General features: G+C 39.5%; 1 protein-coding gene across 1 annotated transcript in view; it reads right to left on the bottom strand.

Moving 5' to 3' along the window:
- STRADB (STE20 related adaptor beta) overlaps positions 1-15217 on the bottom strand; it is a gene marked incomplete at its 3' end in the record, with an annotated part of 33976 nt that continues 18759 nt past the window's right edge. The window contains exons 4-10 of the mRNA XM_017545302.2: positions 8576-8675; positions 5616-5737; positions 4226-4334; positions 2758-2881; positions 769-940; positions 367-471; positions 1-201 (exon numbers count right to left, since the gene is read on the bottom strand). Of these exons, the coding sequence (XP_017400791.1) occupies positions 1-201; positions 367-471; positions 769-940; positions 2758-2881; positions 4226-4334; positions 5616-5737; positions 8576-8675 (933 nt within the window). The remainder of the gene's footprint in view (positions 202-366; positions 472-768; positions 941-2757; positions 2882-4225; positions 4335-5615; positions 5738-8575; positions 8676-15217) is intronic.

Below are 15217 nucleotides of genomic sequence, written 5' to 3'. Positions count from 1 at the left end.
GAAGGCAGGAGAGAAGGTTTTTGAGGATGGTGTGTGTAATCGGTCACTATTTACTGTGTGAGTTCCACTGGAGACAAGCACACTTTCTCCAATCCCAGAGTCTATACCTGACCGGGAACTTTTCATTCTGGATTCTGATTGAGGGAAAATACTGATATCCAATGGGCTATAAGGAGGACCTTTCAGTTTCTGTAACAGCATCTAAAAGAAATAGAATGTTCCTTCAACACTTTTCAGGCAAAATATTACAATGGTAACAACAATAAAGCTCCTAAGAGTCTATAGCAAACATGTTTAACAGAAATGATCTAGAATGTAAGCAATCTTATGAAAGGCAAGTAGCTCAGTGATTTTAGCAGCACTTACCTGAGTTCTATGCAGGTCCTGGAAAGGCACCTGCCCACTGGCTAATTCACATGCTGTAATACCAACACTGTAAATATCTGACTTCACATTATAGCCATGTAAATCCTGTAGGATACAATTAATTTGAAATCTTTTAGTGCAAGTAAGTTAACCAAAAGTTATACACATGTGCTTTTCTGATAAGGATGGTGAACAATAATGGAAAAAAAAAAAACCCATAAGCGACAAATCAAGACACATTTAATATATGGTATATAGATTCCTAACATAATTTTAACAAGAAAGAGAAAAAGTCTTGCAGAAGGCCATTTACCAATCCAAATATAAAGACACAACTGTCCTTTAGTCAAACTCAGAAGACACTCGAGACACAGACAACCCAATTCAACAGCCACACCTGACCTGTCTCAGTAGTTCTGGGCTCAGCCACGGCTGCACTGATGTGCTGAACTGTGGGAAATCATACACAGCCCTATGCCTCTGTCCATGCTTAACCAAACTATGCAGATGGGACAGGCCAGAGAGTGTCACTAGGCCATCACCAGAAATGAGGATATGGCTGGCTTTAATACTCCTAGAACAAAAAGAAACAATCCTAAGTACTAGGAAACTGGCCAATGAAGAAAACATAAAAATCTGCCAGGAACAAATCCACGCATTCTCTTGGAAATTAAATACCCTTTATAAAACAGCATTATAAACTGCAAAACTGCAGTTTATAATGGAAATTTATACAGGAAATATTCAGGGAATAGGAATTCGTTCAGCTACTTACTACAGCACCAACACAAGTAAAGATATAATTGAAAGCTACAAGTTAAGAATTGATAATATTTTTCAAACAGGGAATGGAATCAAATAATTAATTTCACTTTTTATTCTAGATGAAGTCTCACTCTGTGGCCCAGGCTGGAGAGCAGTGGCACAATCTCAGCTCACTGCAACCTCCACCTCCTGGGTTCAAGTGATTCTCATGCCTCAGCCTCCTGGGTAGCTGGGACTACAGGTGCATGCCACCATGCCTGGCTAATTTTGTTTTTTGTATATTTAGTAGAGACAGGATTTCACAATCTTAGCCAGGCTAGTCTCGAACTCCTGACCTCAAGTGATGCACCCACCTTGGCCTCCCAAAGCACTGGGATTACAGGCATGAGCTACCATGCCTGGCCAATTTCACTATTTTTGAATGCTGTTGCAAAACACCTAAGAAATCATCTAAAAAAAAAAAATCAAACAATATTTGAAGTATAAGGTTATAAAGTTAAATGTAATACTACCCAATAAAAGTCTCTCACACATCATTTATCAAGGTCAAGAAATTGAGACCATCCTGGCCAACATGGTGAAACCCCATCTCTACTACAAATACAAAAATTAGCCAGCTAATTTTTGTGCCCAACTGTAGTCCTAGCTATTCAGGAGGCTGAGGCAGGAGAATTGCTTGAACCTGGGGGGCAGAGGCTGTGGTGAGTGGAGATCACGCCACTGCACTGCAGCCTGGTGACAGAGCAAGGCTCCGTCTCAAAATGTGTATGTGTATATATACATATGTGTATACACACACACACACGCACGCATACATATCTATCCTATAAATTTCCTTTAACTGTCAGATAAATTATAAGAGCCTTGTTTTTCCATCCCAAACACAATTTGGAAATGTAACAGAGAAAGATGGCCAATCATCTGGTGGCATATAATAAAACCTCAGTTAACCAGAAACTTGTTGTGTTGGAAATCCTTGGTTAACTAGAATTTTGCTAAAAAATAATAGTAAGACAAAAAGCTTTAAGGAGACTGAAACAAACAATAGGAAAGCAAGCTTATTTAAAAGTAACTTAATTAAAAAGTAAGACAAAGTCCCAGTATATCTTAGAACTGCACTGTTTTTAGCATTCAGTCAATCACTTTTGCATATATACTTTAGTAACAAGAGAAGTGATATTTAGGATGATAATCTCGAGGTACTGTAAAATATTTAAGAAATCAAGGAAAAGTTTAATTACAACTTATGCATAATATAAATATAAGCTGAAAAACAGATAATGAAGCTCTTTATTTGCTTAAACAAAATCAAAACCAAAAACACCCAGCTAACTAGGATCCCAATTCCCACAGCTCATCCTCTGAGCATCTTCATTAGATTAAGACTGTGAACTACATGAGGGTAGGCACTCCACCCTAGCACCAAGTACACTTGGCACAGAGGATGTGGTCTGAACATGATTGGTGAATGGATAAACAATCCACAGCACCTAATCCTCCCTCGATTTTCACTTAAAAGTTTCCTTTTCCTCTTTTCTGACATTCAATTGCTCTTTCCTAAAACCTACTCCAAAGAGTTCTTCCATTAAAATGGTTTCAATTAGTAAAATGCAAATAAGTAAATACCTGTGAATACAGCCGTTTTGGTGTAGATAGTTCAACCCTCTCACTGCTCCAAAGAGAATGTTTCTTATTAAAGTTTCACTCATTCCTTCAGGAAAATAGGTCCTCAAGAGTTGACTTGCTGAACCTGAAAGAAACCCCTAAAATCTTCAGAGGAACACTGAAAGCGATTTTGCCACCAGCTTCTTTTCAACCATAAACACAAACATATCTGTTACTTTTTGGAGTCTAACCCAAACAACACTTTCCCACACAAATGTGATTTTCTTTCAAGAAGAATCTTTATTTTATTTTATTTTATTTTTTGAGACAGGGTCTCACTCTGTCACCTAGGCTAGAGTGCAGTGGCACAATCTTGGCTCACTGCAACCTCTGCCTCCTAGGTTCAAGCAATTCTCCTGCCTCAGCCTCCTGAGTAGCTGGGCTACAGGCACAGGCCACCATGCCCAGCTACTTTTTGTATTTTTAGTAGAGACGGGGTTTCACCATATTGACCAGGCTGGTCTCAAACTCTTGACCTTCTGATCCACCTGCCTTGGGCTCCCAAAGTGCTGGGATTACAGGCATGAGCCACCGCACCTGGCTCAAGAATCTTTAAGCAATTTTTTTTTCTAATGACATTCTAGAGATTAGGAAAGAGAATTAATGATTTTTCAATATTATTGAATAAAAATACATACTTTGTGTGCATATACAGATAGATACTTAAATCCAGAAGCAATTCACAAAAGCTGCCCTAAAAATCAAAGCTCTAGAATCCATTCAATATTTATTCAACACAATTATTGTGCTAAGTACTATGTGAGCACCTGGGGAACACCACAAATAAAAAATATATAAATGATCCTGGCCCTCAAGAAGCACAAGCCCAGTAAGGGAGATGGGCACACACAGATGTTTCTAATACAGTGAAATCAGTTTACAATGCAGTGAAACAGGGACAGGGATGAGGTACACAGGTGGGAAAAAACTTCTTCCTGCAAAGTAACAGTAGGTCTCCACTGAAATAAGGGAAGGAAGCTGAAGGGAAAAGACAGCTTGTGCAAAGGCACATTATACTTGGAGAAGCAGTGATGGTTCATTGATCATCATCCCAATTCTTTTCTTCTGAAGACTAAAATTCAGCATGTACCAGAAATAGAAATACACCATGAAATCTAAAATCAGTCATTAGACTTACAGACTTATAAATTAAATGTGGCAAGTTATAAATCCAAAATCCCAATTCAACTGTATAATTATAACATCTAGGCTAAATTAATTTATTTAAAACCAGCATTTTTTTTTTTTTTTTTTTTGAGGAGTGCAATGGCACAATCTCAGCTCACTGCAACCTCCACCTCCTGGGTTCAAGCGATTCTCCTGCCTCAGCCTCCTGAGTAGCTGGGATTACAGGTACATACCACTGTGCCCAGCTAATTTTTGTATTTTTAGTAGAGACAGGGTTTCACCCTAAAGCCAGCATTCTTACCATAGGCCATAAATGGAGAAATAACCCAAAGCCAGCTGCCAACAGTGAAAACTGTCCAGTAAGTTGTAATATTGGGATGCCGGAAAAAGTGAGATAGAATCACGGCTTTCTAGGATAAACACACAAAAGACAAGACATTTAAAAACAACCTTTTTTTCCTTACGATGAAAATAGCAGTCATGGCAGCTAATACTCAAGGGAGCTTAATAGTGAAAGTGCTGTTCTTAGAGCTTTCATCTGTTTAAATCTCACAACCACTCCACAAGTATGTGATATTATGATTCCCATTTTTCAGAAGACAACACTTAAAAATAAGTTAGAAAACCTGTCCAAAAGCATGTATTCATTCATAAAAAGAAGTGGAGGTAGAATGTGAACTTAGTTTCCCTCTAGGGTCATACTCTTAATAACTGTACTATGTTCTTATTATTAAAAAAAATTTTTTTAAACACATAAAAATATGAAAATAAAAATCCTTTCTATCACTGCCTCACAGAGAGCCACTGTTAATATTTTGGTATAGTTTCTCCCAGTCTTTTTTTGTTTGTGCAATATACATGTGCACATATAAATATTTTAAGAATTGGAACAACATCCAAACAAAATCCTTTCCCCTTTTATATCAAAAATGATTAGTGACAATAAAAATGGTATTATAAAATATCTGATATGCAATTCTGTCAAAATTTGTCATTCAGAAATTAATCTTGCTTAACTGGATGAAGAGGAAACTGTTTGCTTTTGATATCTTCGATTTCCCTGTGACTATTTATGATTGGACTGACTACGGGTATTATAAAACTCCAGACTAGCATTTTGAATATGATAGTCATTTGAAAGAGCAGTAGTAATCAAAGTTTGAATGTATCCATTCTTTCATATAATGAATCTGGCTTCCAAGAGTTCTTTCCAAATTTGTAACTGCATGTTAATTAGAAGAAATCTACATTTCCCTAACAGAAGAACCATTAGTTTGGGTGAGAAAATTCTTACAGATGTAATCTCCTCAAATAAACATTATATTAAATACAATCATCCCTTAGTCTCCATGGAGGATTGGTTCCAGGACTGCATCCCCTGACAGTCTCCTATACACCATCCCATGAATGTACTAAAATCTATGAATGCTCAAGTCCCTGTATAAAATGGCGTAATATTTGCATATAACCTATACACATCCTCCTATATACTTTAAATCATTTCTAGGTTACTTATGTCTAATACAATGTAAATGCTATATAAGTAGTTATGCTGTGTTTTATTTGTACTATTTTTTACTGTATTATTTATTTTTAAAAATATGTTTTCTATTCACAGTAGGTTGAATCTGCAGATGTGGAACCAGTGGATACAGAGGGCCAAGTATGTATCATTTTCTTCATATTGTTACCTGTAAAGCTTTCAGGCGTTCTTCATTACAGTTTTCCAGATTTGTAATTTTTATAGTTACCAGTGTTCCCGTAGGAGTATGCCGTGCAAGATGGACAGAAGTCAAGTTGTCAAATCCTCTTCCTATAATCAGACAGAAAACTCATGTTAGTAACTAAAGAAGAAAAAAAATATTGTAAATTTGGACTTCATCAAAATGGAAAAGTTTTGCTCTTCAAAAAATACAGTTAAGAAAATGAAAAGGCATGCTACTGATTCAAAGTATTAATAATACTTATCAGATAATCCAATTAAAAAACAGAGGCAGAGGATTAAACAGGCAATTCGCAAAATAAGATATAGGAATGGCCAATAAGCATAAGTTGCTCAAGATAGAGAAATGCAAATTAAAACAGTGACACACCATTACATATCTATTATAATAACTAAAATTGTGACTTGATAAACCAATTGCAATACACTCACACAATGGAATGCTATTCAGCAATCCCGTCCCCACTCCTAGTCCCTGGCAACCATCGATCTGATTTTTGTCACATAAATGGTATTAAAAAGAATACAGTCATCAGCTTCTTTTGTGTTTAGCTTCTTTCACTTAGCATATGATTCTGAGACTCATCCACATTGTGGTATGTATCAGCAGTTAATTTCTATTGCTGAGTAATTTAATCCATTTATAATGTGAACGGTTATTTAGGTTGTTTTCAGTTTGGTGACTATAAAGCTGCCAAAAACATTCCTGTACAGGCTTTTAAGTAGACATATGTTTTCACTTATCTTTGGCAAATATCTGAGAGATTGTTGGGTCATGTGGTAAACATATGTTTAACATTATAAGAAGTTGCCAATTTGTTTTCAAATGTGGCTGAATCATTTCACATTCCCACAAATAATGTAGAAGAACTGCCACTGCCTGACATATTCACCGGCATTTGGTATCGTCAGCTTTTTAAACGTAAAACACCTAGAGTGGCACCTACTAATAGCCACCTAATAAACGTTAGTTCCCTCCCTCTCTCCATGGTCACCAAATTTTGTCAGTTTTATTTTTGAAATGAAGTTAATCTCAAATTCATCTCCTCCCCACAGTGTCAGAGTCACTGACTTAGTTTGAGCCCCGTCCTCTCGTCCTGGATGTATGCAGTGACTCCCTCATATGCCCTGCATTCTCAGCCATAGCACATGCCAGAATTACTGAGGGAACTACTTCAAAATGCCTCTGCCTTGGCCCCACTCCCCAGAAACCTTGGTTCAGTAGCTCTGTGATGGAATATAGGTGCAGTAAAAAGACACAGGTAATGAAGATGATACTTCCAGTTTTGCATTGCTGATCTACTATATCTTCCTGACCGTTGCCTGAGTTGTTTTAAATTTGGCATTTTATCAACAGCAGATCCTACAGTGTGACAGCTGAGAGCTTAGATCCTACAGTCAGAAAGATCTGGTTTCAAATCACTAACTGTATGACTCAACACCTTGGTGTCCTCATCTACAAAATGGGAGTAGTAAAGTGTTAAAGGAAAAAAAATGCATAGTAAATGTTCACCGTAATGCCTGTTAGATGCTATTAGTGTCATCATGATTCCCCAAAGTCTCTCTAGCAGAAGGACAATACATTCCAAATTTCCAACTTAAATCCTCTGAGTCATAAGGAGGGTAGGTTGTGGAAGTCATTCTAAATCCACTACATGAAGTCCTTCACAACGTGTTCCAAACCTGCCTTTCCAGATTCATCTCCTACCTCTGCCAACTCTCCCCTTGTTCCCACTTGTAGTCACAGAGGAACTATATGGTATGCTCCCTCTAACTATCCTTCCTCAGTCATTTACTGAGGTAAACATCTTTTTACCTTTTTAGAATTGGCACCATCTGAAACTCCTTTCTAATTTTGGGTCATTTGCCACTATGTGCTATTTCAGAAAAGGTCAGATCCTTACACTCCCTTAGTCTTCTTGACCCTGGCATGTGACCTATGTTTGGCCAACTGGAGCATGGAGTGAAGGACAAAGCAGCAGCAGTTGTCAGAGCTCCCTGCAGTGGGCCAGCGTCTGGCGGTGGGCAGTATATTCACTAGGCTGCTCCTATTTCACAGTCCTAGTCCTCATCACACAGCTTCTCCTGGCTTTTTCAGCCAATAATTTTGTGAAATTCCTTTTTCACTTAAGTTAGCCAGGATTGTTTATGTTGTCTCTAACAAAACCTATGACTAGAATACCTAGCAAACTCTTCCTCCTTCAAGATCCAGCCCCTTTTTGCCATCTCTCTTATCTCCCAGTAGTGGTTCATTAGATGCTCCATCTTCTCCGTTCCCATAATACTTAGGACATACCTCTACTACAGTACCCTCCAGTGCATGAAACAAAGCTATATTGTGTCTTTATCTTCCCAGAGATGATGTAAACTCCAAGCATTCTACCATGCTTTGTCTTCCTAGCACTACACAATCACCAGTGTGTAGTGTTTAATAGATGTTTCTGAATATCCAGAGCAAATGTTTCACATATGTAAAGCTATAAACAATAACCCATCCTATTCCACACTTAACTGAAAAGCTTTCCACTACAAATGAGATTTTAGGTAAAATTTTAAACTAAGAAGCAATTTAGCGAAAGGATTGTGACTAAAAATATTTACATGACTTGATTTTACTTCATACATGGTAAAAATTATACCCATAAAATCGATGTTTCCCACCATAAACACACAAATAAGTATTTAGTGTCTTCCTCATCTAAATGTACTTCAATGAAAAAGTAAAAATTCTAGACAGCAATCTTGAAAAAGTCTGAGTCATTATTTTAAGATAGTCAATAAATTAATTGAATCCACTTGACTGACACAATTAACATCTAGTTTTATGCTGGAGGTAACAACAGAAAAAGACTTGCCTACAAAATAATCTTTTTGTCATCAATTTAATTTCTAGCACTGAAGGGTCAATTAGAAATCCAGGATTATTACCTATTTCTACTTGGAGCTCATAGTGAGAAACGTTGGTGGAACATGCTACTTCACTGGCTCTCGTGGTTGCAGGTGACCAGGAAAGGGTTGGCTCATCGACCTGCATTTGTTTTTAAAGATAAAAACAAATTAGACGAACTTTTTGTCCCCCTACCCCAATACAAAACACTCATATTTTCAAACACACAAGTGCTCATTAGGAAGGTACTACAAGGTGGCTTAAGTGACTGTTTTAAGATCTAAAAGGAACTCACCAATTTCTCATTGATGTTAGCTAGAAAGCTGTTAGCCTATGAAGAGGGCAGGAAAAGCAGATGTACAGCCAGCAAGGAATGCTTTCCAGTGTAATTTTCAGTAAAATGTTTAGGAGTTGCTAAGAATGTTAATTCTTCAGGATAGCTGACAAATGTATCAAGCAAAGGACTGCAGGGACCTGTGAGGGATAGTCTATGCTTGTACTCTTGCTTCAAGCCACATCCATATTTTGCAAAAGATACATGCTCTGCTAGATGATATATTAACAGTCACGGAACAATTTCCAGACTGCAGCCTATTAGAAGTGCTGAAGCTTTTTGCAAGATGAATCAGATGGAAGGTCAGAAAGAAAAATCAAAGGAGATAGACCTCCTAAGTGAATGACCAAGAACTCATAGGAGGTCTCATGGTGTGCTCTGGAGTGAGAATGAGGTTTGCACCTGAATACAGTGATAGTGAAATAACATGAATGCATGATAAAGAAGAAGCCTAAACTGGCTTCATATGACAGCCATGAGGGTCTCCTAAATGACGTAAGTACTCCAAAGGACACTTAGGAGCCTCACAGGCGGCAGGAATTCTTGTTACTGCCGTCAAGATGGAGGGGAAGGAAGAAAGAGGAAAAATCATATTACTATGTGCTAGGTATTATGTTAACCACTTTTCACATTCTTGAATCTTTTTAATCAAGAGACAAAGATGGAGTTTGAAACAGTGACACGATTAAATGTTCCCGAAACTTTTAAGAGAGCAGGAAAAAAGGAATTATAAACCCATGGCTAAAGATGAATAAAGGTGACTACTGCTCAAGAGGAATGAAAGAATGTAAAAAGAAATTCTACTATACAATTGGAAATAATCCTGATGAGAAACCAAAATAAAGAAATTTAGTTTCTTTTTTTTCTGCCTCTTTACAATCTGGTGGAAGCAATTTAGTTTCTTTAAAACAGGTAGTCTTCAGATAAACTCAGATTTAAAGACTATATAAAAGAGATAGAAAGAACATATAACAGCTTAAAAATGTTTTAAGTGATATCAACCTGTAAGCCTGTCAGGAAGGCTAGAGAGATGTAATAAACTAAGGTTTATAGTTCACTACTTGAAAATAATGGCATAATGTTACTGGGTGATGGACTAAAATCAGAACTAATCAGCCTCTATTTTGCTTCCATCTGTTCCATTAGGGAATTAGTCTTATTTAAACTAGAAGGGACACATATGTTGTAAATAAGTATTCAAAGCTCTAAACAGGCTGTTTTAAATAGGTTGAAACCTACAGGCCCAGGGCAATTACATTTAGGATATTAAGTTTGCAAATACAGTAGAACTCAGATGAAAAACCACAATAGAAGTAGCAAACCATGACCCAATTTTCCAAAAGAGAGAAAACTACAAAGGGGCAAGCTTGCTGCTGCTAACCAATAAAGTCAGAGATCAAATTATTAGGTAGGTGAATTATGGACACATGGTAATCACAAGAAAACAACACAGGTTTACTAAGAATAAATCATCTTACACTAACCTCACTTCTCTTTTTCATCTGATGACCAGTTAGATGATAGAAAGCAAAAATTATGGCAAAGTCCCTGCCTTGGTTCTGTTAAACTTTTTAATGACTTCCTGAAAATGAAAAAGGCTGGCTTGAAAAAAGAAAAAGTATGGATCATGCACTGCTGGGCATAGCTAATTACCACCCCCCCACCCCCCCACCCCCCCCCCCCCCCCCCCCCCCCCCCCCCCCCCCCGCAAAAAAGAAAAAAAGGCAGGACTCACAATCTTCCTGAGCAGCTAGAAGAATGGGCCCAGATCAGTAAAATTTTACGAGGATAAATGCAAAACCTTACACTTAAGTTTTGTTTAAAAAAAAAAAATCAATGATATAAATACAAAATTGGGAATACCAGGTTTATGACTTGGAGGTTTCAATCAATGGCATGAGAGAGATTGTTAGATAAAAGCACAATATCGAGCTACATTTACAGAAGCAAAATTAAGCAGACTGGAAGAGATAAGAGTCTCACTGTATTCTGAAATGATTGGTATCTGGAGCACCATGGATAATTGAGACACCACAATTTAAGAGGGAATTGTAAAATGGTGATGCCTACAGACGACCAATCAAGTTGGTGAAGGTTCCAGGAACAACAAAGGAATTAGAAATACTTAATCTGGAGAAAAAATATTAAGAACATATATAGTTGCCATTTGTAAGTGACTAAAAGACTAATATACAAGGGTAAACAATTGTTCTGTGAGAAGAGCCGAGATCAACAGATAGAAGCTCCAGGAAGTCACTTTCAGTTCAGCCTAAGAAATATGGAGTAACTGGTGCCATCCAAGTGTGACTCAGGCATCAAGCTGCCTCTTTCCATCACCCTCTCTCCATTGATATATTTCAGAGGTTAGGTGACCACCATTGACAGCAGTGGAGCTACAGGGAGGTACAAGAACTGGAAGTGAAGAGGGAATGGTCAGCAATTGGAAGGCTAGAAAAAGAAAAGTTTTGATGCCCACAAATGTCTGCTTGCAGCAAAAGGAAGTCCTGTGATATGAATTTCAAGTACTTTGACAGCTGTCATTACTTCTCCATTATATATTAAACTGCTTCTAATTATGATTTGGTTTCCCATGCAACTTTTCTATGAGGAAAGAGTGGACCGATGATATGATGTAAAGGCATCTTTTTCTCTGGCACTGGGGGACTGGGTTTATAATGAGCTTGATTAATGTGAATCTGATACTAAAATATGGATCCGATATTGAAATATGGATCCACTCTAGGTTTGCCTACTAAATCCAGTTTCTGATCCTAAGAGGCTGAGAAACAGATCCTACATCATGGTTCAATAATCAACCCAATGAAGTGTTTTCAGAGAAATTCTGCCAGACTTTTACTTGTGGTAAAATATACCTTTCTGTATGTTTCTATTTTTCTATGATGAAGCTCTTTTTATTTAAATTTCTACAATGAACTCTCAGATATAGAGAACGCTCCCGATATAAGTTGAAAATTAGATTAGATGGTCTCTCATGAATCCCTGTAATGTTAAAATTGCATAATTTTGAAAAGCAGCATCTCAGCTCAAACATCACAGCCTTTCATTTGCAAAGGAATTTTCCTATACATAGAGGGGTTTCCAAAGTTACAGGAGACATAAATGACTTGGAAAACCAGACTATCCTCCAAACACGATATTTTAACATAAAAATCCTATCTATAAAGTCCAGGTCAATGGAGAACAAGTTGTCCAAAGAAAAGACAACAGATGGTGTTTTACAGCATGACCCAGAGAGCACACAGAAAAGTTTTTCGAGTCATCAGGCACCAGTTCCCAGCTGGTGTCAACTTACAGTATACAACTTTTCCAATTCATTTCTCCACATGAACATACAGATTAATGCTACTGCTTCTCTCACTCAAGATTTTAATCTAACTCTACTAACAGAGAGAGATGTGACATTTCAATCCTTAAATAATAAAATGGCAAACCTGGAGGTTTGTAGGATTCAGGTGGCACCCGTGAACACTTGCTTAGTTCTTGGCCTCTCTCTCAGTAACAGCATGGAGACGAGTCACTTTACTTTCTGCTTCACCCAAAGGGTATTACCTGAATTAAAACTCAGACTGGGAGGTAGGTGGGCAAAGGTGGCTAAATAGAACCCTCCAGCAATCTTCCCTCACCCTTCAGGAACACCAAATTGAACAACTAACCACACAAGAAAGCACCTTTGTAAGAATAAAAACTCAGGTGAGTGATCAGTACCTGGTTTTAACTTCCTATCACTGAAAGAAGCACTGAACAGGTTAGGAAACACATTCTTGAAGGGCTGATGCCTCCCCCAAGGAGGGAGGGCGCAGTGATTGAGGGACTTTGCAGTGGAACTCAGTGCTGCCTATCACAGCAGAAAGCAACACAGAAGAATTAGCCAGGGCCCAAGGCAGGAGCATTTAGCTCGGCCTTAACCAGAGGGGAATCACCCATCCCAACAGTTGGAACCTGAATTCCAACAAGCTTGTCTGCCACCACAGGCTGAAGTCCTCTGGAGTCCTAAATAAACTTGAAAGGTAGTCTCCACCACAAGGACTGCAATTCCAGGGCAATTCCTGGTGCTATACTGGGCTCGAAACCAGTGAACTCGGAGGGCCCATGACCTAGTGAGACACCAGCCAGGGTGGCCAAGGGAGTACTTATGTCACCCCTCTTCCAACCCCAGGCACTGCAACTTGCAGCTTCTGGAGATTCCTTCCTTCACCTTAAGGAGAGGAGAGGAAAGATAAGAATAAAGAGAACTTTATCTTGCAACTTGGATACTAGCTCAGCCACAGAAGAACAGGGCACCAGGCACTGAGGCCCCCATTTTAAGCCCTAGCTCCTGAACAACATTTCTAGACACACTGTGTGCCAGAAGGAAAACTGCTCCCATGAAGGGAAGGACCTTGTTCTGGCAGGATCCAGAACTGATTTATTCAAGCCCTTGGGCCTCAAATAAACATCAACAGTAGCCAGGCAGTACTTGCTGTGGGCCTTGGGTGAAACTCAGGGCCATGCTGGCTTCAGGTGTGAACCAGCACATGCCCACCTGTGGTGGTCACAGGAAAGAGGCTCCTTCTGTCTGAGTAGAGGAGAGGAGAGAGTAAAAGGGGCTTGGTTTTGCAGCTTGGATACCAGTTAAGCCACAATAGGCTAGAGCACCAAGCAGACTCCTGGGGTCCCTGATTCCAGGCCTTGGCTCCTGGATAGCATTTCTGGACTTGTCCTGGGCCAAAGGGTAGCCCACTGCCCTGAGGGAGAAACCCAGACCTGGCAACATTCACCACAAGCTAAGTGAAGAGCTCTTGGGTCTTGAATGAACATTGGCAGTGGCCAGGCAGGACTCACCACGGGCCTGGGACAATGGTGGCCACAGGGAAAGACTCCTTCTGCCTGAGGAAAGGAGAGGGAAGTTTGCCTGTAGTTTGGTTGCCACCTCAGCTGCAGTAGAATACAGCACAAAGTAGATTCCTAAGGTTCCTGATCCATGGCTCTGGCTCCCGCAAGGCATTTCTGGACCAACCTAGGGCCAGGTGGGGAGCTCACTGCCCTAAAGAAAAGGACACAAGCCTGGCTGAATTCAACATCTGCTGAGCAAACGGCCCTTGGTCTTTGAGTGAACATCTAGCCGTGCAGTGGTAGCTGCAGGCCTGGGGCAAAACCCAGTGCTGTGCTGAGCTTCAGGTCTGACCCAGTGCAGTCCTAGTGGTGGTGGCAATAGGGGTGCTTTTGTCATCCCTCACCCAGCTCCAGGCAGCTCAGCATGGAGAGAGAAACTGTTTGTTTGGGGGAAAAGTACAGAAAATAATGAGATTCCCTGCCCGGTAATCCAGGTCAATTCTCTCAGACCTTACCCAAGACCACCAAGATGGTACCTCTATGAGTCTGCAAGAGTCACAGTGTTGCTGGGCTTGAGTGAGGCAGTCCCTACTGCAGATACAGTTGCAGTGACCAAAGACTTACATCACAATACTCAATTCCCTGTAAATACTTGGAAAGCTTTCCCAAGAGGGATGGGTACAAGTAAATCTTCAAAGACTATAATATTAGGTCTTCAAAGACAACTACTTATTGCAGCCTTCAAAGACTACAATAAATACCTAATGCTTCAATGCCCAGACATTAATGAATATCCACAAACATCAAGAACTTCTAGGAAAACAGGACTTCAACAAATAAGCAAAATAAGGTACCAGTGACCAATCCTGGAGTGACAGAGATACATGAGCTTTCAGAGAATTTGAAATAGCTGTTTTGAGGAAGCTCAACAAATTTCACGATAACACAGAGAAGGAATTCAGTATCTCATCAAATAAATTTAAGAAAAGAGATTGAAACAATTTTTAAAAAATCAAGCAAATTCTGGAACTGAAAAATTCAACTGATATACTGAAGAATGCATTAGAGTATCTCAATAGCAGAACTGATCAAGCAAAAAAAAGAATTAGTGAGATTAAAGGCAAGCTATGGATCGATCCAAGATGGCTGTTTAGGAACAGCTCAGGATTGCAGCTCCCAGTGAAAGTGCAGAGGGTGAGTGGATGCTGCATTTTTATTGCCCATAGACTAGGAGATTCCCAGGCGGAGAAGCCCCACAGGTCGCCAGCGCGGCGGTTTCGGCCAGCGCGGCCGTGTGGGCCGGGCACAGCTGCTTTGCCCCGCACGGCTGCTCTATCAGCGTCCCGGTGCAGCGGTTCTCTGTACAAAAGACACTGGTCCAGGTGCCCTTTTGGCTGGCGATTGGAGCCACGGGGAGTCGCCCATTCATCTGTTTAAAAAGGGGACTGAACAGGGTACCAGAACAGTAGATTCCAGGGCAAAAAAAGCTGCTGTTTAAACCAGCACAGTGAGTCGC

This window comes from Cebus imitator, unplaced genomic scaffold, assembly GCF_001604975.1.
Source record: "Cebus imitator isolate Cc_AM_T3 unplaced genomic scaffold, Cebus_imitator-1.0 Scaffold178, whole genome shotgun sequence".
Classification (NCBI taxonomy): Eukaryota; Metazoa; Chordata; class Mammalia; order Primates; family Cebidae; genus Cebus; species Cebus imitator.
This window is presented reverse-complemented; position numbering and strand designations above follow the sequence as displayed.